Source organism: Stegastes partitus, unplaced genomic scaffold, assembly GCF_000690725.1.
Source record: "Stegastes partitus isolate 25-593 unplaced genomic scaffold, Stegastes_partitus-1.0.2 Scaffold455, whole genome shotgun sequence".
In the NCBI taxonomy this organism is placed as follows: Eukaryota; Metazoa; Chordata; class Actinopteri; family Pomacentridae; genus Stegastes; species Stegastes partitus.
In genome coordinates, this window is record NW_007578186.1 from 391897 (window position 1) to 413626 (window position 21730).

Sequence of the window (21730 nt, forward strand, 5' to 3'; positions counted from 1 at the left end):
TCTTTGTGCCTCTTTACCGCTTAACTTACATGCCATTTCTTCCTCTACCCAGGTAATCCGCTACCAGAAGCAGCTGCAGCAGAACTACATCCAAATGTACCGTCGCAACCGCGACCTCGAGCGGGTGATGAGGGAGCTGAGTCTGGAGCTGGAGAACAGGGACATGGAGGACTATGAGGTTCGCAGTGGCAGCAATGACATCCACTTTGAGGAAATCACTGCCACAGAAATCTAATCTCACACACACACGCTTACAGTAATATGTGCACAGAAACATGGAAGCACGACTCACAAAAGACTCTGAAGATGTAAACCAAACATTGAACTCTGGGCCAAATACTGCACTATCTCCAACATGGCTTTACCTGGACCATTGAGCGAGCATTCAACCACTCGTCACTGTCAAAAGGGAGATCTCCCAAAGGTGCATTCTTACTTCCTGCTAATGGAGATGCACTCCAATAAATCCTTATAAGGTGCCTCCCACGGCGCTTTTAAGGGGGTTTTATTCCACTACAAAGCCAGCACAAAGACTTCTTTCCTTCTGTGGGAGCAAAAGCAGTGAAAAAACGTTTCTTTCTCAGACCACGTTCGAATCAGGGTATTGAAAATCGATGGGAATTTAAAGCAAAAAATGTTACTACACACGGAACAATCTGGTCGACGACTTTCTTGGTAGCACACGATGTTAAACACCCGGCCACCAGCATGCACGGAATCATGCATCAGGATCGCAGTTCAATCAATCACCACCACCGCTGGCTATTAATGACGACCGAGTCACCCGTCCAAACTGTGCTCATTGGCGACACAAACAACCACAGCACCGCTTTTAACATCTGCTGTTGGCGTTTTATGGTGTTCGCAGTATCAACCATTGTTTTTACAAATGATAAAAGGTTGAAATATTTTGTTCAGTGGGGTCCATTTGAAAAGGAATGTATTGTGGCTTATCGCTACAGAGGAATGCAGTGTAAATGGTCATAATCTGCAATGAGGAACACAGTGTTATTTTTGCACAACTTTCCTGCTGTCGTGGGATTTCTTGGGATCATTTTGGGATACAGCAGTTTTCTCCGTGAGGCAAATCAACTTAAACAAACCAGTTTTAGCGTGCAGCTCTTGGTTTGCTTACACGTGGACATCCTCTTCTGTCATTTCTCCAAAACCACCGAGGACACACAGACCAAACGCTCAGAGGAAATGCTTTATTTGAACTCTGCTCATGTTTTCTAGACCACCAACAGTCACGCCGTTGCTCTCCATCAAGACGGAGCAGTGAGCTCTTTACATAAACATTTATATTTTACAATTAGCACTAGGAAGCAGACCGTAGCATGGCACCAGATTTCACTGTCTTTTTCTGGCTTCATCTTTCCGTCTCCTCTCTCTCTCTCTCTTTCTTCTTTTCTTCTTACTCAACTATTTTTATAACGGCGAAAAGCACCTCGGCGGATGGTATCAGGAAACTAAAAATAGAGCATATTACAGTTCGGTCGTGACGTCACAGAGATTTAAGCCAGTGTTTTAACTGTAGGCATGCTTATTCAGAGTTTCCGTTTATTCCCCTTCACTCCCATTAGTACTCTTTATTTAGCTCTTGGCGATCCGAAGCCAAATACCACTTTTTAAAAATCTTCACTGACTGCTATACAGGTAGTGAGACTGGCATGTCTGCATGTCTTCGTTATATGAGATTTCAGAGGAAGCTGGTGCAGGTCAGGTTGAGATGAGAGTTTGCAGATGCAGTAGCTCCAGCGCTGAATGTCCTCAAGGCAGGTCTGCTTTTAAAGGCCCCGAAATATAAACCCGGCGAGGAGCATGTTAACGTTTGAAGCTGTATGTTGCTCTGCTCTGTTTTCTCACAGTATATGCAGGGCTGTGTATAACACTGAGCATGGGGCTGCTGAGAACTTTTATTTTGCAAAGAGTCTATATGGAGGAATAATAGTTAAATGGAAATCTATATAATGGAGGAGATGTTGTATATTTTTTTATATATATAGCACCCGAAGATATTTTGTTGTAGTACTGGTATAAGTGTGGGTTAATGTATATCGCATACCAATGTTTCAAATGACGGATCAATTACAAATGGAGGCGGCAGCGTAGAAGGAGTGCACCTAATACTGTAATGCATGACAATTTAATGTTTACATTATATAATCTGTGTGGAAAACATTCTAATGACCAAACTTTTGCAAGTGATAAAACCGAGGGGAGCTTTTATTTCAGGCTCATTTTCAGCCTGTTGTCTCTCCATTTCGATTGATCTTTCACTTGACTATCAGTATCATATTATCACACCGGTTCATGTCGTCATCGTCGGGTTTTGTCGTTCATTTATAAACGCATGTCATTTTGAGAGACTTCTTCGTTATAAGCTGAGGTCGGATCGGATGCAAGCCGAGGAGGCGTTATGTTTCCTATACTTGGAAATTCAGTCGAATTTGATCAGTACATTTGATCGGGCTATATTTTGCGTGACGTTACCACATTCACTGTGGTTTTCAGAGATTATTAAAAGTCTGCACTGTGCTTCAAATGTTAAAGCAAAGCCATGGCAAGTGACTTTGAAAGGAACAAGCTGTGTTTCTCCAACCACATTCACTTTGTTAACCAGACCTAGACTGTTACTTACTCACCCACAGGTACATATTACCAACAAGCACAGGTGTTGCAAAACAAACGGACTCACTCACTACAAAAGTACTGTGTGCATCTTGGACTTTCATTGTTCTTCCTCATATCTCAGTTCTTTTCATCGTCACATAACCGTTTTCTGTGTAAATATGTAAAACACTAAATAGTATAACAGAGTGACATTGTCTTTTATTTAGACAAAATATCTATTTCAAATGTAGCCACTGTGACTAGACCAAAGCAACGTAACACATTTCTTTTTTTCATTTTTTGTGGCATTTTTTTTCATCCTTTTGTGCTCATTTTTTTGTGTGTGTTTGCTTACGTTGTGTCTTCATTAATTCATAAAGTATGTAGTTGTCTATGTATATTTTTATGTGTACATTTCTTGTACAAATGACTGTGTTTTTAATTAAAGAACAAGTTGTCACACCTTAAAGTGATTGTTTATTCAATTGCTTTTTTTCATAAAGTGTGAGCAGAGTATGCTGAATGTGCAGATTTTTTGTGTGTTGAAGTCAAATATATGATGCACTTTGTAATAACTCAAAGGCACACACACTCAGTTTGGTTTTTTAAAATTTAATAGCATGCCAGAATATAAACAGTTCACCTTGAGCCTTTCTACGGCTTATTAAAACCAAGTTTGAGTAACATTTTTCGTAGTTTTTTTTTTTCCCCCACTGGCCGTCTGCTAAAGTAAGGCACTATGCACGCTACGTTCTCCTGCCCATATCTCCTCTACCCCCACTTTGATTTAAACTGTGCCACCGGCCTCCATGTCCTGCATTTCTCATTGACATGTTTTTCCAACTCCTCCACATGTCTGCATAAGCTCCATCCACAGCATGGTGTAATTAAGCCTCTAAAGTGGCGGATGGCTCCAGAGCGCAAGCACTTCTGCCAGTAAAACACAGCACAAAAATACTGAGCAGCAATTTGGAATAATCCCCCCAGACATCCTCTAAACCCAAACTATCAGTTTTGACATAATACAGGGGTTTAATCTGGGTATAAATCTATAAATCTCATAACACAAGCTGGGGTAATCTCCCTCTGGCAGGCATGCAGGGCTGCTGGACTGAGATGCTCCAAGTGAAAAGTGCAGACCACTGGCTCCACAATCGGAGGTCACGGCAAGGTTGCCACATGTTGAACAGTGGCACAATTCAACCAAGGACCAGTTCATGAATCGCATCTTATCATAAGACACCTTTTAGAAAACAACAGTTACTGCAAGTTGAGTTGATGTGCAACGTATGCATTTAGTATAACGTTTGCTAAAAACACTACAAATTTTATAAAAGTCATACACTTGCAACATTTGGGCTTACATTACATAGCAAAAAATATTTATGACAATCTCTATTTTGATAAATATGCTGCTGAATCAGATCTAAAAAACAGTCCCAAGCTTTGTTTCTGACATATTTTCTCGCATGTTTTATCAAAACTCTTGCCTTTGATCCGCTCCACTGTTACTGGAGCTCTACCCGTCCCAAGTTTCCTCTTCTCAGGGTGAATCCTGTACTTTATTCAGTCCCACAGGAGCTGCAGGTTTTGTTGTCCTTCATGCTTGAGCAGCAGTCTGGCTGTGAGGCACACAAAGTTTAGTCAGCAGGTCTCCTGGGGCTGGTGGGCGTGGTATGGACCTTTGGGACCTTGACCACAAAAACCATCGGGTCTTTGGCCTTGTTGCTGAACGAACGGCGAATTACATCCACGGCATGCTGATGAGTTGCTCCCTGCAGACTTTCTCCGTCCACGGAGAGCAGCTCATATCCCGCCTGCAGATGCACACACAAAAGTATAAGTTAAACATAAAAAAACACAAGGAAAAAAATACTCATATTTCATGGCTATTAATATCTTTGCATGCTCTTCTCCTTCTCTTTGTTTCTTTTTCTGCAGCAGTCTGTCTTTTTCCAAAGCAACATATAGGACATTTTTCATAAATCTGCAGTGATTGTGTCCCTTAGTGAGGATGTAATTTATGCCAGAGAGAATTGGGGCTCTCCTGTTACTTTAATATATTCACACTGAAGGCTGTCACTAGTGCACACATAAAGTTTCCCCTTCAGCACAAGGTTATTGAGAAAAGAACATACATTGAGACAACCACACGCACACAAACACAGTTAGGACCATTTGCTCGCTGTTTCCTGCAGGATGCGAGCACAGCCTGGCAAATCTTTGGAGCCCCGAGGAGAGGAACTTCCCCTGATGTCATGAGCATTTGCTGAGGATGCACCTGCCTAATGTGTTCAACCTCAGTGAAGGTTAGCAACACACAAGGCCCACAGCCATTGTTGTATCTCCACCAATCACGTCTTTTTTCCTTTCCCTTTTCCTTTCCAGTCATTAGACACAAATAGATCATTTTCCCCTCCATTCTGCACCCACCTGTTCTTTTTATTGTGCTCCAAACGTATGTGGCTCATATAGGAAGCGGTTAGATCAGTGCTGCCCTGTTTGTCCTGACAGGTTTTCTTGCGGCTCACCAGATAGTCTGATGTCCACCAATAACCTTACAGCCTTTCTGTGCGAACAGCATCAAAAGATTTAGATCCATTTAACCAAAGAGGAGATTAAAAAGTGCTTTTTCATTTTCGAAAAGTAATTTATCTGAATTAAATAGATCACAACCTAATCTGCCCCATCCTCTTTACAGCCATTTATGGAGCGCATTTATGAGGTTCCCTCTTTTCTAGCCAATGGACATCATGGTCCAAAAATAACATGGCTTGTAAAAAATTACGACTGCTTGCGTGGAAGGATCTGTGGTCAAATAAATTCAGCTACAATATTTAGAGAGTAGACATATTGTCTCTCTGTGTTATTTATTATAAAATAGATTTCAATGGTCCATCTCATTTTGCCAAAGTTATAAATAAATCTACTAAAAACATTCACTATCCAGACAAACTGACAGTTGTTCTTCTCAGGTTTTGACATACTGGTCTCTAAAACATTTGTTGAAACTCAAATATTGTTTGTCAAGTGTTCAATAAAAGTAGTAGTTTGTATGCATGTAAACTTTTGTTAGTTTGCACGAATAAAGACATACAGCTGACGGGAGTGTCAGTAGTTTTTCAGATATTATTTCAGCTGCTCTACTAGGCTTTCTTAGACATGACTCGTGTCCACATTTCCGCTGTTAAAGGCAAATGTCTACTGAACAGGAAAGTATGCACACGTGAACACGAACACACACAAAGCAACATTCTTCAATCGTGTTATTCTAGGGAGACAGGATGCATGTTAACACTAAGCTGCCCTGCTCACTTCCCCCCGCAGAGCAGTGGAAGATAGCGCTGAGCCTTGGAGCTGATATGTTCAAGCCGACATGTCTTGTTGTGAGGTGTGAGGTAGAGACAATAGATAGGACTGGCGTGCTGGCAAGGGGCCATACATCTGTGTCTGAGCCTTCCAACCAACAACTTCTCTGTTTTTGCTCATCATGTTCGGGGACAAAAGAAAGGCAATGCCAGTATGCTGGTATCTTGTTTCAATCCACCACTTTGGTCCAGACTGAGAGATTGACAATTATTAGATGGATTACAATGACATTTGGTACGGTCATTCAAGGACCCTAAAGGAAAAATACTCTTGACCTTGGTGATCTCCTGACTTTTCCTCATGAGATTGACATTTGGGGTCTTTGATAAAATGTAAAATAGAGCAACTATTGGGTGGATTGCCATGAAATTCCCTACAGATATTCATGTACTCCTCAGGATGAATTGTATTTACTTTGGTGATTCTCTGAAGGTCCAATCTAAAGTTTAATTTGTCCAAAACTTTGGGATTAAACTTTTGGACTAAAACCAAAACTACATCCTGAAGGCATAACCATATCTGCTCTCCTGTATCGTCCTGTACTGCTGATTAGCAAATGTTTGTATTGTCATTATAAGCATGTACACCAGTCATCCACAACATTAAAACTACAGAAGGCTGAAGTGAATAACATCAATCATGTTACAATGCAACGCTCTGCTGGGTCCTGACATTCATGTGGATGTTACCTTGATATGCAGCTATCACCTACCTAAACATCATGGCAGACCAAACACCCCCTAAAGAGCTCCTATGTCCACAGCTCTATGAGTTGCTTTGGCAGCACAAGGTGGACCTATATAATATTAGGCAGGTGGTTTTAATGTTGCAGCAGATCAGAGTACTAGCACACTAATGTTATAATTTCTCAAAGCACCACTTGTACAATGTGCAACCTCACAGAGCTGCAAACACGGCAGTAAACTTTTACTCTGTCTCTCTTTGCCAGGTTCTGTTTTTTTCACACCATCTTTGCCATTCCTGACATTTTTTTCTTTATACTCATCTTGTTCTAAGATTGGGTGCATAGCTTGTGCCTGCTTGTGGTGTTTTTGTCAAAGAGGGAGCAGGTATCTGTATGCAGAGAGGGAGCATCAGAGGGAAGCTGTTCAAATTAGAAATACTGAGGAGATACTGGATCTCCCTGATGTTTGACACTCTAATCAGTCATTAGACCTGAGTAGTGGTTGTCATTTGATTACCTGCAGTTAGGAAACACAAATTACAAATGGGCCCACATGTATAGATTGGTAACCTACTATAGCAGGTGCACACTCTGTTTTAGACACTTCCAACCAAGACTTAACACACACACACACACACATCTTTAATCCATCTGCTGTTTTACCACTGCATCTTCGACAAGTGCTGCGTAAAACATCCTCCTGTGGTTAACTAGTGTTTGTGAGTGTTCGTGGATCATGTGTGTTTAAGTGAACCAGGCCAAGATTACCACCGAATGTTAAGTTACTGTGCAGGCAATATATTACCAATACATTAGCAGAACAGCACCAGTGTACCTCATCAATAATGGAGGCGACGGGCTACTTGAGATGGCTCCCCACTCATCTCCTCTCCACTCCTCATTGCACACCTTCAGCCTCTCCGTCATAGACATGCTTACTAATAGCAACAACAGCTCATAACCACTGGACAGAGCTCTGACCGCTACTTACAATTCACAAAAACAGGATGGGACTCTGATGTACTTTAAAATCAGGGAGTTTTACAGCTCATTGTTAATATTTGTAGTAGAAAAATCTATGTTAAGTTTGCCACCTTTATCTCATCATGAATTTTCTTTCGCCACTGAACTGAACCCAGCTGGTAAAACATTGTGGTGTTTCAGATGATCACCTTCAGAGCCTCATTTGTAGATGCTGCTCCTCCTGGGAAGATTTTCTCAATCTTTATCATGGGCTGGACCCTGGATTCCATACCTCCAGAGATACTAATACCTGTAAACACACAGAGAATTAAAAAAAGAATAAACTAATGCATTGCTTGACAGAACCAGACTCCTGTTTACGAACAACTTTCACACTGTATATCATCCCTTTAGTCTTGTTTAGCGTAATCATTTAAGCATTTAACTCTTTCAAATGCCTTTTGGTTTGTGGTGCCCTGACCTCTACTGGTGGTGTATTGGACAGTCATTTAGCAGCTTGCTGTCCACCCACAAGCATATTTAACAAACAATTTTAGTGAGAAAATCTTGAAATACATTCTTAAATCAAAAAGCTAAATATGTGTGTGTTTGTGTATTGTTTTTACCTAGTGACTGCTTGGCTTTGGAGATGGTCAAAGTAGTGATTTCATACTCCTCAGGTGGTAGAGTTGCTCTTCTTTTCACTCCATGACCATTTAGTGAATGTCCATTCACATGCTGACCGCTACCTCTGCTCGTGCTGTTCGGGCTCCTCTCTCTCTGGGGATCAAACACATCCGCCAGAGGAGTTCTGCTTCTCCGCTGCGAAGGAACGCGTACGCTGACCTCCGTGTAGCCCTCCTGCCTGCTCAGTCTGCCATCCATGCTGTCAGGACTTCCCTCCCGCCTCCCTCTCCCGTGGCCATTCCTCACGGGCGACCTCCCTCGTTCAGGAGCCACATCTCCTCGGTCAGACACGGACAACAAGGAGACATTGTCGTACCGCGACTCCCCATTCTCTCTCCTGTTTGGGGAGCGATGAGGTTGGCGCCCACGCTGGGTGGTGCTGTGTGGCGATTCGGGGAAGAGGAAGCTGTGAGTGGGCAAGGGGCTCGGGGAACGGGAGCGCAGAGTGGAGGAGGCATAGCTGTCCACAGGTACATCCAGCAAAGGGGTGAAGGCACGAGATGGCGACAGGTGGCCTGACTGGTGGCCAGACAAACGAAGTCTCTCCAACTCCTCGAACAGCTGGCGCTCCCGCAGCGTGTCATGGACCGGCTGGAGGTGGAATCCACCCCTGTAGTCTGGACAAATATAAACAGTAACAGTAAGATCGCTTTTAATACTGCTGGTGGTAGACAGTGAAAGTAGAAGTTTAATTCAGCTGAGAGCATAAACACAGTGATGTGATGAGTACTTCAACAGATGGAGGGATGGAGTTTTATTCTATGTGTTACCATTTTTCAAAACCTGCACCCAGGAACTGCATTACCCACAATACAACTCAACCTCCAACGCTTATGGTCAAAGATTTGGGTTTGCTAAACTAGCAGGACTCAATATAACCTCAAGCTGACATAAGAAGTGGGATACAGAAAAGTGACCCTCGATGGCGTCTGTCGGCTTCCTTCTGCTTTTATAATGTTGACCTTTTGACCCCTGACCTGTGACCTTAGAAAGTGAGATGGCGACAGTCAAAGTGAGACAGTACTGATTGTGTCCCAATGGCTCTTGAATGAGGTAAACGCTCAAAGCATCCTTGTATTGTTGAAGTGTCACACCTGCCAGTGCAGCACGTCTCAGTCCTTTCTGTGGATCACAGAGATGTAACACAAGCCTCTGCTTCAGCGCAGGCACAGGAAACCTGAGCTATATACTGCATGCTGCTGCTGCTGTGTGTGTGTGCGAGTGTTTTATATGAGGTTGGGAGATGTGTGAATGGTCTGCCAGCGACAGGATATGGACTGTGCATGCAGGTGTTTCAGTTTGATGACATATATATATGAGATGAGGCAGGAAAGTTGTAACGTGAGGGTGGAAAAGTAGAGACAAAAGGTGAGAGGTTTAAGCCCCAATGTATCTCATATTCCTGTGAAATAAGAGGAAAGCCATTAACCAGACAGATAGAGAGAGTTAGAAGAAAGAGTTGAGGTCAGGAAAGAGAGAAAAGGTGAGAGGAAGCCCTTGTACCTGGGATTGGGGTGATGAGGTGACGGCGAGGAGTTCCACTACGAGGGGAGCGAAGAGCTGGAGATCGCACTGAAAAGAAATAATCAACTAAAGATATCACTGATTTTCCATAAATGATTTTTTACCTGTTTGCTTTCTATATTGCTTCCTCTGTTGTATCCTGCAATAAGACATTGTGTGTTTGGGAAAAAAGGTACATTCTTCTGCTTACGAGAGCGACTCTTGAGAACATCGTACGCCTCCAGCTCAAAAGGCATGACCATGCTGTCAAAGCGACCCAACTCGGTAGTTGGTATCAGCATTCTGCAGAGGATATAAAGAGTGAGTCAGATGTATTCATATACCAACTCACACATTCAGTATATTTATGTATATATACTATACAGGTTGCACCTTATTTCTCTGAGAAGCAGCAGTTTCTCGGGCCTGTCCAAGATGGCCAGAAGTGGACGCACTAAATCCTCGATCACATTGTCCGACAAAAACTGGAGGAAAGATTTGATTTTTGCACAAATTAGAGGAGAAGAATAAAAAGAACAAGCCAGTGTGGTTGTCTAAATCGGCAGGTCTCCACTGATTTTAAACACGAAAGTCAGTTTACTCTTCAGAAGGAGCTCTGATCAGCTCATCTGAATATTTATGTATGTCTTCTGTAGATCTGGATATGAGGTTCAAAAGACTAGAATCTTCTCAGTTTGTGTCTTAGACTTTTAACAGTATGATGTTTGAGAAAATACACTGTCCAGGTGTGTAATAGGAAATGTAGGATCCTTTTTTTTTTTTTTTTTAGCTTGGCACACACTTTAGACTAAACGTCACAATGTGTTCCAGACAACAGTGCATTTCCACGATTGGGACTTGGACTGTCTTCTGATATGTTACATGTACATTAAATATTCACCTATCCAGGAACACCCCCACACTCTGCTGTTTTCAGTCGCTGGTGTTTAATTACTGTATTAACAGGTAAGTCACACTGTGCTCTAAGTAGACCTGAGAAGCAAAAGGCTGGCCAAGAAGCTCATTGAAAGGTGTGCTGAGAAAGACAAAAAGGATCCAATGATGGCTGTTATTTGATCCTAATCATAAATGACAGGCCAAATCCATCTTTTGTCACAGCTGCTACCAGACACATCTATCACTAAAGGACACTGAGAAACACAGGGAGCAATACCACACACTTAAGTCTGCAGGGAGTCCAGCTGACGTTCATTCGCTGAGAAACAAAGCACACAGAGGAGAGCGTCTCTGAGGTGTTAGAGATATTAATTTCACATCATGAACTCACCCGCCGACAGTGTCTCATCACAGCAGCCACCTCGTCCTGGCCAAGCAGCTTCTTTGCCATGTCCTCCACGTGCTGCAGGGTCTCGAGTCGGGGCAGTGGGCTGCCGGCACGGGACTCCCTCGGGGAGGTCAGCAGCTGGAACGGACGACCCCGGTCCTTATCTAAGGAATTAAGGTGATGAATGATGTAATATGGGAACAGAAGAATCTACAGATGGCATGAAACTTGTTGCCGGTGGCATGAAGTATTTGCTGCAAAGGTTATTTTTGAAGCATGTGCCAATGACAGGACCATTGCAAATGAAAACTTTAACTTCAGTTGCAAAATCTATGCAGGAAATCTGGTGCAAAATATGCTTTCTTCTTTCAACACAACTGAGGATTTTTCAAAATTATCATCAGGAAGAACTCATTACAAATAAATCACATTTTACTGAAGATCTAGCTCTAAAATCGAAATATAACAAAGAAAAAAAACATGAAATGGACTAGTAAATCCTATGATTTAAGCAGAGATCTTTAACTTTTGGTTAAATTCTTCTTCTGATATGATTCTACATCGTTGCTGTTGTTCACTATATTTGTAATTTTGGGTTCTAACACACAGCAATAGACCATCTTGTCATGTCTCGTACCAGGTGTTAGGTTTTATTTAGTTTTTTGTCTTGTATTTGTGTCGTCTCGTGGCTTTTATTTTGAAACCTCTTTGCCCTCGTGTTTCAGGACGCTTGCCCTCTCCCCGGTGTTTCCTGTGTCTGATTGTCTACCCAGCCCTGATTGTCTCCACCTGTTCCTCATTACCTTGTGTGTGTGTATATATAGTCTGCGTCTCCCTTTGTCCTGTGCCAGTTCGTCTTGTTATTGAGTCAAGCTTCACGTTCTAGCCCTCTTCATGTCCCTTGTGGAAACTACCTTCAGGTTTTGTATTTTGTTTGCTACTTTGTATTCAGCCTCTTTCCTAATCAAGTGTTTGAGTTGTTACTTTGTTTAGAAAGATTAAGTTTTTCCTCATTGAGTGATTTTTAGTTTGTATTTCCTCAATTGAGTGAATTTTTGGTTCTTTATTCTCCTTGTTAGAGTGACGCTTTGAGTTTAGGTTTTTTATTGTTGAATGATATTTCTGTTGATACTTTTGTAAATCAGTTTGAGAACGTTTTTGGAGTCGTGGATTTGGGTTCGCTTTTTTGTGGTCTTGTCACATCTTAGACCATCTCTCATACATTACAGTTTCTGCTGCTGCACTCTTGCTTGTTTTGAAAAGAAACTAAATGAATTCACGACATTAAAAAATCATGCAATACCGTATGTGCCAAAATCTTTCTAGCAGAGCTGTGCAAAGCTGAATCCTCCCACATCTATGGCTGATATTTAGACCATTTCGTTCTGTTGCACCACTGATTGTCCATGACTGAGGCAAACTCATGAACCTCCAGTAATGAGCGTGAGATTCTCCAGTGAGACAAAATGCTAATTCACCCCTAACCTGAGGCTACATTTTTGCTTTGTTGGATGCAGAAAATGAAATGAACAAAACCGTCTTGTGACCGCGCTCTCACCTTTGTCAGCATGGCGAGACGGTGACTTCGAGCGACTCTTCTCTTTACGGTCTTTTTTGAATAACAAGTTGACAAAGGTTTTGGAGCGCTGCAGGCTGGTTTTACCCTCTGTGGGGCTCTTCTTACTCTGTTGCTTCTTCTTCTGTCTGTCCTCTACAGGTGGAAAAACAAAACAAGAGAAAAAAATGTCTCTCTAAAGAAACAGAGTATGTGGTCAATGAAGGTGCATTTTTCCAACCAGGTGTTGTGAAATATGACAGATTTTAACAGCCTGCACAGATCTTCACCTGTTAAATTATGTAAATGAATACAAATAAGTAATTAACTTTTAAAAAAAAAAAAACCTCATGTCACCTCTGCTGCAGTTATCTGTGCATGGTGTTGAAAACATGATTCATTAGCCTTTGTGCTGCTCCGTGCTTAACTGTTAGCCAATAACACTTGGGTGATACACGCTCTGCGCTATGAGCACAGACTGTTCATTTCTCTTCCAGTCAGCTCCTCTGTTCTCTGCCGTAAATCTGCCACTGTGGAAAGTAACACAGTAGTACTGATGAATTGCAGCCACAGCAACCTGAACACACCCCCATCTATTGAGAGCACTACAGTGAAGTGCCTCCGCTTACATAACAAATGTCCAATCAGCCCCGGGCATTGCCCCGAGCCCCAGCCAGGTATGAGTGAGCTGGATAAATTGAAAAGGAAAGGCTAATAACTCAACAGCCCCGCCAAGACTTGGATGGATATTTCTCCATATGCTTGTTCTTATTCATTTCTCTCAGAGGTACAACAAGTGAGAGTAAAGGGCAGTGATTAATCATGAGTCTGCGTCAACTTTTTGCTTACGGATAAATTCTTTCTGGAGCTTAAATCCACCGTGTGGAAGCTGGAGGTTCTTGTTCACCTCCTGGAGTGACGGAGGGATGAGAGTGTAGCCTAAACGGATCTTTAAGGCCAGTTTAGGGAGCAGAGGTGCGGCCCCAGAGAGGACAATGTTACTCCATTAATTTCCAGGCTGAAATATCTTTAAAACCACTGTGGTAGAAATTACTGAGATGTATTTCTGTATTGTTAAGTCATCATTGTAACCTTGTAGGAAGATTCAGACTGTCCAGTGGGGAAGATGGTTGTCTCACTGTAAACTGCTCCAACTGGAATTTGTTATTCTGAGAGAAAAGACAAATATGACCTTGTTCTCATTGCTACAACAAGTACATAATGTTTCTGGTGTGGAGTCTTGTTCTTGGGCCCAGACTAAATACATTCAGGTAAAGAAATTGACCAGACGGTATTTCTGTATTCATCAAACAAGATGGATTGTGATGAAATTTTGCGCAGTCACTGTTGCTGTGATCTTCTTCAGTGATCCTCTCACTCTTCATCTATCATTTACCATCAGCCTCATCTGTGCTTTCTGTTCGGTGCTACTTCGCGCTGATGAAAACATTGGTCATGTTAAAGTGCGCCTGAGCTGAAGAAATTTTGCCATTCTTGTTCCCAACCTTAAATATGACATAAAATTTCCCAAGTGACCTTAAATTGACCTTTCTGTTTATATTATCTTCACTGTAATACCCTAATGAATGTAAAGTATCTGAAAACTTTACAGCTCACGTTTTAGGTCATATTTTGGCTAATAACTGCTCAGATTCGTTAATAGGACGACTGCAGGTGTTACAATCCCTGTAGATCAGCATTACTTTTGACTGAGGATGCTGAGACGATGGGTGGAAAGTTGATTGCCATAGGATGCTGTTTGGAGCACATTTTCAGTTGTGTTCCTCATTGTAGTTGAGTGTTTCAGCCTCTTACTCACAATACAGCCTCTGCTGTGGCAGGTGCACAAGAAACAACTTGAGAACTGTTAGATTTTCTTCACAGTAAGCATTAAAACCTGACAGAGCTGCTAGGTTGGCTGTGCTGTAGAATCTTAATCCTATTTCTACATAGACATTTTTTTGTTTTATTCTTTTTTTTCTTTTATTTTTTTGGCCTTTTTTTTTTTTGCAGAGGTTAGTTGAAGAGAGACAGGGAATGTAGGGGGAAAAGTGGAGACGGACATGCAGCAAATCATGCCATGGGTCTGACTCGATCCATTGCCACTGCATCGGGGACTTTAGCCTCTATACGTGGGCCACCTGCTTTACCAGTTGAGCTACTAGGCCCATAGGCATTTCTTTCTACATTTTTTTTTTTTGAAGGAGAAATGTGGAGTCTTCTTGACATTTGTAAAAAACAGTGTTCTCTGTTGGACAAACTAAATCTACAGAGCAATCTTGCATTCACAGTGGGCCTGCACAACTCACCTGAAGCAGTGATGTGGCTCTGGGAGCGTCTGATTGGCTTCCGTGGTCTGCTCAGGGCCATCAGCGCTGCCGTCTTAGGTGAGTGTTTCTCTACTTCCTGTTCCCCGGCTGACAGCGTCCTCACTCGCCCCTGTCCTCCTTCCTTTGCTCCTCCGGTCTCCCTTGGCCCTTCCCCTTTCCCACGTATGACCGTGTCCTTCAGTAGCATCGTTGCGCCTACAGTCCGGCTGGTTTCCGTGGTGACCAGCGGGTCAGGGTGTGACCCGTTCGGTGAAGGGCGGTCCCAGTAGTTTGGAGCTTGAGGGTCAGTCTGTATGGCAGAGTCAGCAGTTCGCTCAGCGCTGCTTGGACGTCGGGAGCGATCCTCTGTGGAGATGGCGACGTCTACCATCTCAGAACCAAAGATGGGAGGAAAAAGGACCTGGGAGAGACCACTGAGGGAGCTGAGAGGGGTGCTGGAGGACAATGAGGAGGCGGAGGAGTTGGAGTCTGAACCCTGTGAGGATGGTGCAGGGCCCCCATTGGCTACTGTAGAAATACAAATATGAGGACTGTTTAAAATATTTTTAGGAAAGTGCAATAGTTTATGAAGTTTTCCAGCTTCTCTATATGAGCTCAAACACACATACTGTACATGCAAGGTTGCACTGTAAATACATTTTGCACAGGAAGCTTAATTTCCCTATTTTACACAGCTTGATTTGTTTGGATAAAAACCCACCTGCCCTCATACCCCGATAATCCTGCTTCTGAGTGGCAGAACACGAACCAGGAGTTTTTCTGTTTCCTTTTTTTTCTTTTTTTGGTTTCTAATAAAACTACATAATGACTCAGATGTCAGGTCATGCTCTGTTCCAGACGACTGAGCTGCCTTTGAGTACACTGAATTAATCCCTGGCTGTGTTCTGAAGTACACATATCAAACAGAAAAACAAGGTTTAAGTCTTGTTACGAAATTGAATGACAGGGTTTTAGTAGCAAACAGAAAGGAAAATTAAAAATCACCAGATCCTTATTCTGTTTTATAATATTTTGTTTATTTAACTCTTGTCACACTGCTGTTCATTTCAATAGCTCTTAAAAACTCATTTTAAACATTGTCTGGGTCTTGCAAAACCAACACATTTTTGGAATAATTAACATACATTTGTCGAGCCAGCCATACTCTGCCACCATCTCCTTGTATGCGGGGTATCTTCCAGCCTCCTGTTAAAGTGAGAGAAAAGAACATGAAACAGCTAACATAAGTGTACTGAATGCTCAAAAAGTAAAATCTCTTATGTTTCCGTCATCACTAGCTGGGTAACTCAAGCTTTAAGACATTTTTTCTCCTTTATATTTTAAATACTGTAGGGTTTAGCTACTTGTGAGCCACAGACATTCACACTGTTGTCATCATTAGTTACAACCAGCTATGTGAGGCTCTGCTTGATAAATGGAAACATGCACATTTGTACAAAACACAAAATAGAGTCGAGGCTGAATGGAATATTTTTAGATAGTGTTGATGTGATGATGGTGCTAGATGAAAAGTTATGGATTATTAGTGTAACTCATCCTAAAGGGAACATAAATGTCTGTATAATATTGAATGCCAGTCCGATCACTAATCGTTGATATATGTCATGCAAAACAACTCGTGGTATACTCGTAGAACAAGAGGAAAGGGCAGAAAATCATGAAAGTCTTTAGGGCTCATCCTCTAGGCACCATGAAGGCACAAAATTAATGGAGATCCCTGCAATGAGCACTGCAATGTTTAAGTCAGGAACAAGTCAGACTAAGGTGGTGGACTCTCCAATAAACTGACATGCAATTATTTTTCTGTGTCAGAGAAACTCCCCCTACAGTCCAAAACCACTAAAAAGAGTTGTGATGGTTTACAAGGTTTGTAAAACGTTACTCTAGGCAATGTTTTTTCAAAGGAAGGAGCCATGTTCCATCAAGATTAGTGTACAATAGCCTCTCAAGTCTACTTTAAGGGATTGTCTCATCAATGCACAGCTTAAGGTCAAAGAGAAGTCACTCAAGGTTTAGTTCCACGAAAGCCTTAGATAGCCCAGTGTGAGGAAGTTTAATAACTAAAATTAATCCTTGATCCCCTATGTGTGTCTCTGATCCATAAATGGGTCTAATACAGGACAGAAGGAAGGCATAAAATTAGGCTTTCTGTTGATTATAACCTGATCCCAGACTGCCTTTGAATAATGAACGTCGTCCCTGGCTGTTTTTCACACGTGGAACCTGAGATCAGAGGAGTAAAATGAGCATGCAGCAATGTCAGGGAGCTAAGAGAGCGCACACACGCACACTCAGACACACTGCGCAACACACATACGGCCATTCATACACACATGCACACAACTCCTTTATCTAGAAATGACACAGGTTAAGTGGCGCGGCCTTGCACACATGCATGCATACAAAGACACACATAAGGAATTCAAGGGCTGTAAGCCAGCTGTCTGCTCTGCTGCAGGCTCAGTGAGAGGAGTTGGTGTTGTCTAACACGCTAACATTTATTATTGTGTCAGCACTCAAAGCTTCAATCAATTGTTGCGTTTAAACCTGAGGAAATGATTAACACTACACCGTGGACGCACAGGGGACAAAAGGAAGGCGTTTCTGAAATCAAACTTTTATGTGTAGTGACTGATTTTCTGGAGGGCAACAAACTGTAAAAACTACACCAGCATACTGTATTATCACATTATAGTTAGCTAACATGTTAGCAAATTGTTACTCATTTATATATCCAACATTTGAAGGAGTGTTTCTGTCCATAGGATGGATAGAATACCTATGTTTACTCTCCTTTTAGCTCTTTTTTGTTCTCCTCCAACCGCTGGGGGAAATGTAAGATTCTTTATCTGCCAGTTCCAGTCATTACATCTGTATGTGTGTGCTGTTTGATGCTGGGGAGCTTGTGTACAGACAGTTCAGCAGAACTTTGGCCAAAAACACAGATGATAAGAGTGGCTGGAGTGAACCAAAACACTGAAACTGCAGGTCACAAAGTGAAAACAAGGTCAAAACGCCCCGCAGAGATAGCGCCGACATCTGACACCTGATTAAAACTGTTGATTCATGCAGCTTTACAATCAGCCTCCAGTTTATCTGTTAAAGTGTCCCTTACCCTGATGGTCAACATGACATGAGTGTGGCTCTTCAGGACCTCAACTGCGTTGCTGTGGGTGATGTCATCAAAGCTCACCCCGTTGGCTGCCAGGATTTGATCGCCCATTTTGATGCCATGCTGCTCTGCAAGCCCGCCTGGGTCCAACCTGAAGAGAAGATGCAGAAAGACACACAAACACAGGAGACACAGATATGTACCAAATGTTAGGAATTCAAGACAAGTATGAATGAGCAAGCGCTACCCTGCATTTCATTTTGATATGAGTTATTTAGATGTATATTTTATATTTATGGTTAAATGAATTTGTGTTTGTCTCGTTCATTATTAGTTGTCTGTTGTGTTTCATGTTGTAGCACAAGCAGCCCACTTAATCATTTAATTGAAGCTCAGTTGCTTTGATCTGATACATAAAATTGCAAATGAGATTATGCTGTGATATTTAATTATTGTGATACCTCTACTTCTTTCTAGTTCAGGGACACTTCAGCATCACCCTGCTGTCCAAATGAGTTTACAAGAATTTAATCATTTTGTGCGTTATGCTTTTTTTTGTTCATACTTAGAGACATAAATTCCCAGTCCGAACTCTTTGCCTCCTCTGATGTTGAAGCCCAAACAGTAGTCATCTGACGTGGTGAAGAGATGAACAATTCTGCGTAGAGCGCTGTCTGAACTGGACTCCGACGGTGTACGACCATTTTCCTCCACCACCATCCGCCGGTGAATCAGATCCACCCTACACACACAAACACACACACATATAAGCGTAAAAGCACATACATAGATGAAAGCATTCACATACACTGTCTTTCCCTCCTTCACCGCTGACCACAGGCCTGTCAGTATTGCTTAATCAAATAGCCATAAAGGTCACAGCAGTAATCCATCCACTGCTGCCACATGAAACCAAGATACAGTATATCCCAAAAGAAAGATAACCAGTGTGGGCTACAGTCAAGTGACAAGATTACACAAAACAAGAGCCACGCAAAGGTCAGTGGTAGTAGTGACAAGGTTGTAGTCCTTACTTGACATAATAATGTATCCAGCAAAGAGTATTTAGTCATACTATTCAGTCAGTGTTGGGTTATGTTAAAATTGTTAAAATAACCATAGAGGCTAAATAGTGAAGTGTACATGTAGGATATGATATTTTCCTCACCATGTGGTCTTCTCCTTGGAGTAGCGGATGCCGGGGATCTTGCCCACCCGCCTCACCACCATCCTCAGCCTGTTGTTTCCTGTCAGGACCTTCACAGCGCTGCTCATGGTGATGCTCTCCAGGCTGACCCCGTTCACCTCCACCAGCTTATCGCCCACAGTCAGGCCAGCCTGCGCTGCAGACACAGGTGGAACTCAGCATGATAAACAAGAGCAAAATGTCACACGTAAACAGGGGACCACACACTCACATGTAAGCACACTGAAAAATAAGCTTGCCATCACCGCGACTAACCCACTGATGTAAAGTGATAAAGCACACACACACATTTCCTCCTAACCTGCAGAGCTGTCGTCCTCCACCTTGCTGACAAATATGCCGAGTCCGTGTTCAGAGCCCCCGCGGACGCTGAAACCCAGACGCCCATCTGGACTCTTATCTACTGTCACTGTGTGAATGTCTTCACTGTCATCCCCTCCTGCAAACACACAGAACACACTGACGTGCACTCGCCATAAATGTCTGCACAGTGTGGCAGCCAACTATCGACAAGGACTGTGACGCTAACAGGAAAATATGGCTTGAGGAACAACAGTGAGTCCTGCAACAGATGGTGGGGCCCCCATAGAGTCCTGATCTCATCATCATGGAGTCAGTCTGGGATCACATGAAGAGACACTGAGACAAACTAAATCTACAGAATAAGTGTCTCTCCAAGACACGTGGAAAAAACAGCCGAGTACCTAAAGAAGCCGTGAGCAATTAGTGCTGTTATTAAATGGGCACACTAATTGTATTGATTTTTTTCTTCTTTTTACTGAGCTTTGTGTGAAGTTGATGCATAATTACTTCTTGCAACACTATTTTAAAGGCATCCTCACTTTCCTTTTAGTGCCTTAAACTGTGTGGTATCTACTGTGGCTGCAGCTGATAGTTATTTATAGTGCTGTTTAATCCGTTGTGCATTTCCACAATTATTAAGTGAATTATTTCTAATCCAAAATGTCAGAAAACACTTACAATGTACATTATTAAGTGACCAGAGCCAGTAGTGACATCTTGTATTTGGTAGTTTGGTTTGATCGACAAAGAACAAACCCCCCAAATATTCAGTGAGCTATCACAGGTAACTTAGAACAGCAGCAAATTTTCACATTTTGTGAACTACAAGCGTTTTTAGTATTTTACCTTAAAGAAATGTAACAAGTATTTGGCTAATTAATTCTCTGCCACCTCTTGCATCGACAGTGTTTTGCATACAAACTGACTTGCTGTGAACTAGACCTGGACTAATGACCGACTGTCCTGAACGTGCCTCTGCTGCCAGTGCCACCGTGTGTGTTACTATGGTAACAGAAGACTATCATGGTGACCAGACCTCACCATCAACAGGAGCGTTGATGAGAATGACCCTGCCCATCGGCGAGGAGGACCTGCGTCTGTGGCGCTGCTGTTTCTTCAGCATGTAGCGTGTGGTGCTGTGGGAACCCCCGTTGTGGCCTCCGTTGTTGAAGTGGGGGTGCCCGCCTCCATTCGTCATGTCCCTCCAGGCAGGGGGCTGAAAGGAGTGAGCCATGGTATGTGCCTGGAAACTCTTCCCTCAGGCATCCAGGCAGGAGGATATCTGGGGTCGGCTGTCAGGATGGAGGCGTGCAGACTGCGGGTTTGAGGAAAAGCGGTGAAGGACAAGTACGGTGGAGAACTGGACTTTTTTTTGCACCTTCCAGTCCAAAGTGGATGATAAAATACTGGAGCTGGCCCCCACTGAAGCATCAACTGTACAAAGCTGCTGGTAACATCCCTGATCTCCCCTGAAATCAGTTTCCGACTGCAAATAAAGCTTAATAAAATGAAAAAATATATACAAAAACTCAACTAAACTGGAGTTAAACAGCTACAAAACCACACTACATTTACAAAAGATGGCAAAAAATAGTTCTCCATGGCTGGATTTCCAATTTTCTTATCCCAGGAGAGTATTTTTGTGAGCTAAAGAAGTTGATATCATCCACTAGTCTCCTTCGCAGCCATCCTCAAAGAGTCCATGGTGCCAGTTTTCTCCTGCTTCACCTGAGAGGCTGGACTTGTCTGCAGGGAAGTCAGCGGTGCATGGTGATTCCCCTTGGGTCATGTTTAATTAAATGGATATCTGCTGTGAGAAGAATATGCTCTGATGAGTAATGCATTCTCAGAAGTTGCAGGTAAGATAGAAACACGAGCTACTTTTGTCCCACTTATGACTAACAACCTGGGATCTTGAGCAGAATATACAATAGAGCAGAATATCTCTCTTTATCTGGTGTAAACAACAGCAACACTGTGCTGCTGTCATTGAACTCCAGTGGGTTCCTATTTAATCAGCACCATGGACAGCGACTAGGAGCTCTCACATAAACAAGAGGCCTAATTTAGACAGCAAATTATCTTCTATTCATCACCTCACTGACTAAACTTCTGGAC

At 42.5% G+C, this 21730-nt stretch overlaps 2 protein-coding genes across 3 annotated transcripts in view; one reads left to right on the forward strand and one right to left on the reverse strand.

The window, feature by feature from the left end:
- Nucleotides 1-3082, forward strand: part of lzts2a (leucine zipper, putative tumor suppressor 2a) — a 47697-nt gene extending 44615 nt beyond the window's left edge. For both annotated transcript variants that reach the window (XM_008286460.1, XM_008286459.1), the window contains one exon: nucleotides 53-3082. In XM_008286460.1, coding sequence (XP_008284682.1) covers nucleotides 53-235 — 183 coding nt within the window. In that variant the 3' untranslated portion in view covers nucleotides 236-3082. The remainder of the gene's footprint in view (nucleotides 1-52) is intronic.
- Nucleotides 2901-20846, reverse strand: pdzd7a (PDZ domain containing 7a). The gene is made up of 16 exons (XM_008286464.1): nucleotides 20654-20846; nucleotides 19611-19748; nucleotides 19271-19445; nucleotides 18668-18844; nucleotides 18106-18253; nucleotides 16115-16175; nucleotides 15153-15497; nucleotides 14970-15104; nucleotides 12664-12816; nucleotides 11109-11269; nucleotides 10214-10305; nucleotides 10032-10123; nucleotides 9821-9889; nucleotides 8257-8934; nucleotides 7840-7940; nucleotides 2901-4430 (listed from the first exon to the last, which is right to left on the reverse strand). The coding sequence occupies exons 1-16, from the start codon at nucleotides 20844-20846 to the stop codon at nucleotides 4254-4256; spliced, it is 2895 nt and encodes a 964-aa protein (XP_008284686.1). The 3' UTR covers nucleotides 2901-4253.
- Between the last annotated feature and the right edge of the window lie 884 nt (nucleotides 20847-21730).

Bases quoted from the DNA above. Each gene is read 5' to 3' on its own strand.
- pdzd7a (XM_008286464.1), bottom strand. From the start codon at position 20,846: ATGGCTCACTCCTTTCAGCCCCCTGCCTGGAGGGACATGACGAATGGA. The intron at 18,254-18,667 runs GTATGAACAAAA...TCTTCTCTTCAG, and splicing joins CTGGGAATTTATGTCTCTAA to GTTGGACCCAGGCGGGCTTG. The intron at 10,124-10,213 runs GTGCAACCTGTA...TATCCTCTGCAG, and splicing joins CTGCTTCTCAGAGAAATAAG to AATGCTGATACCAACTACCG.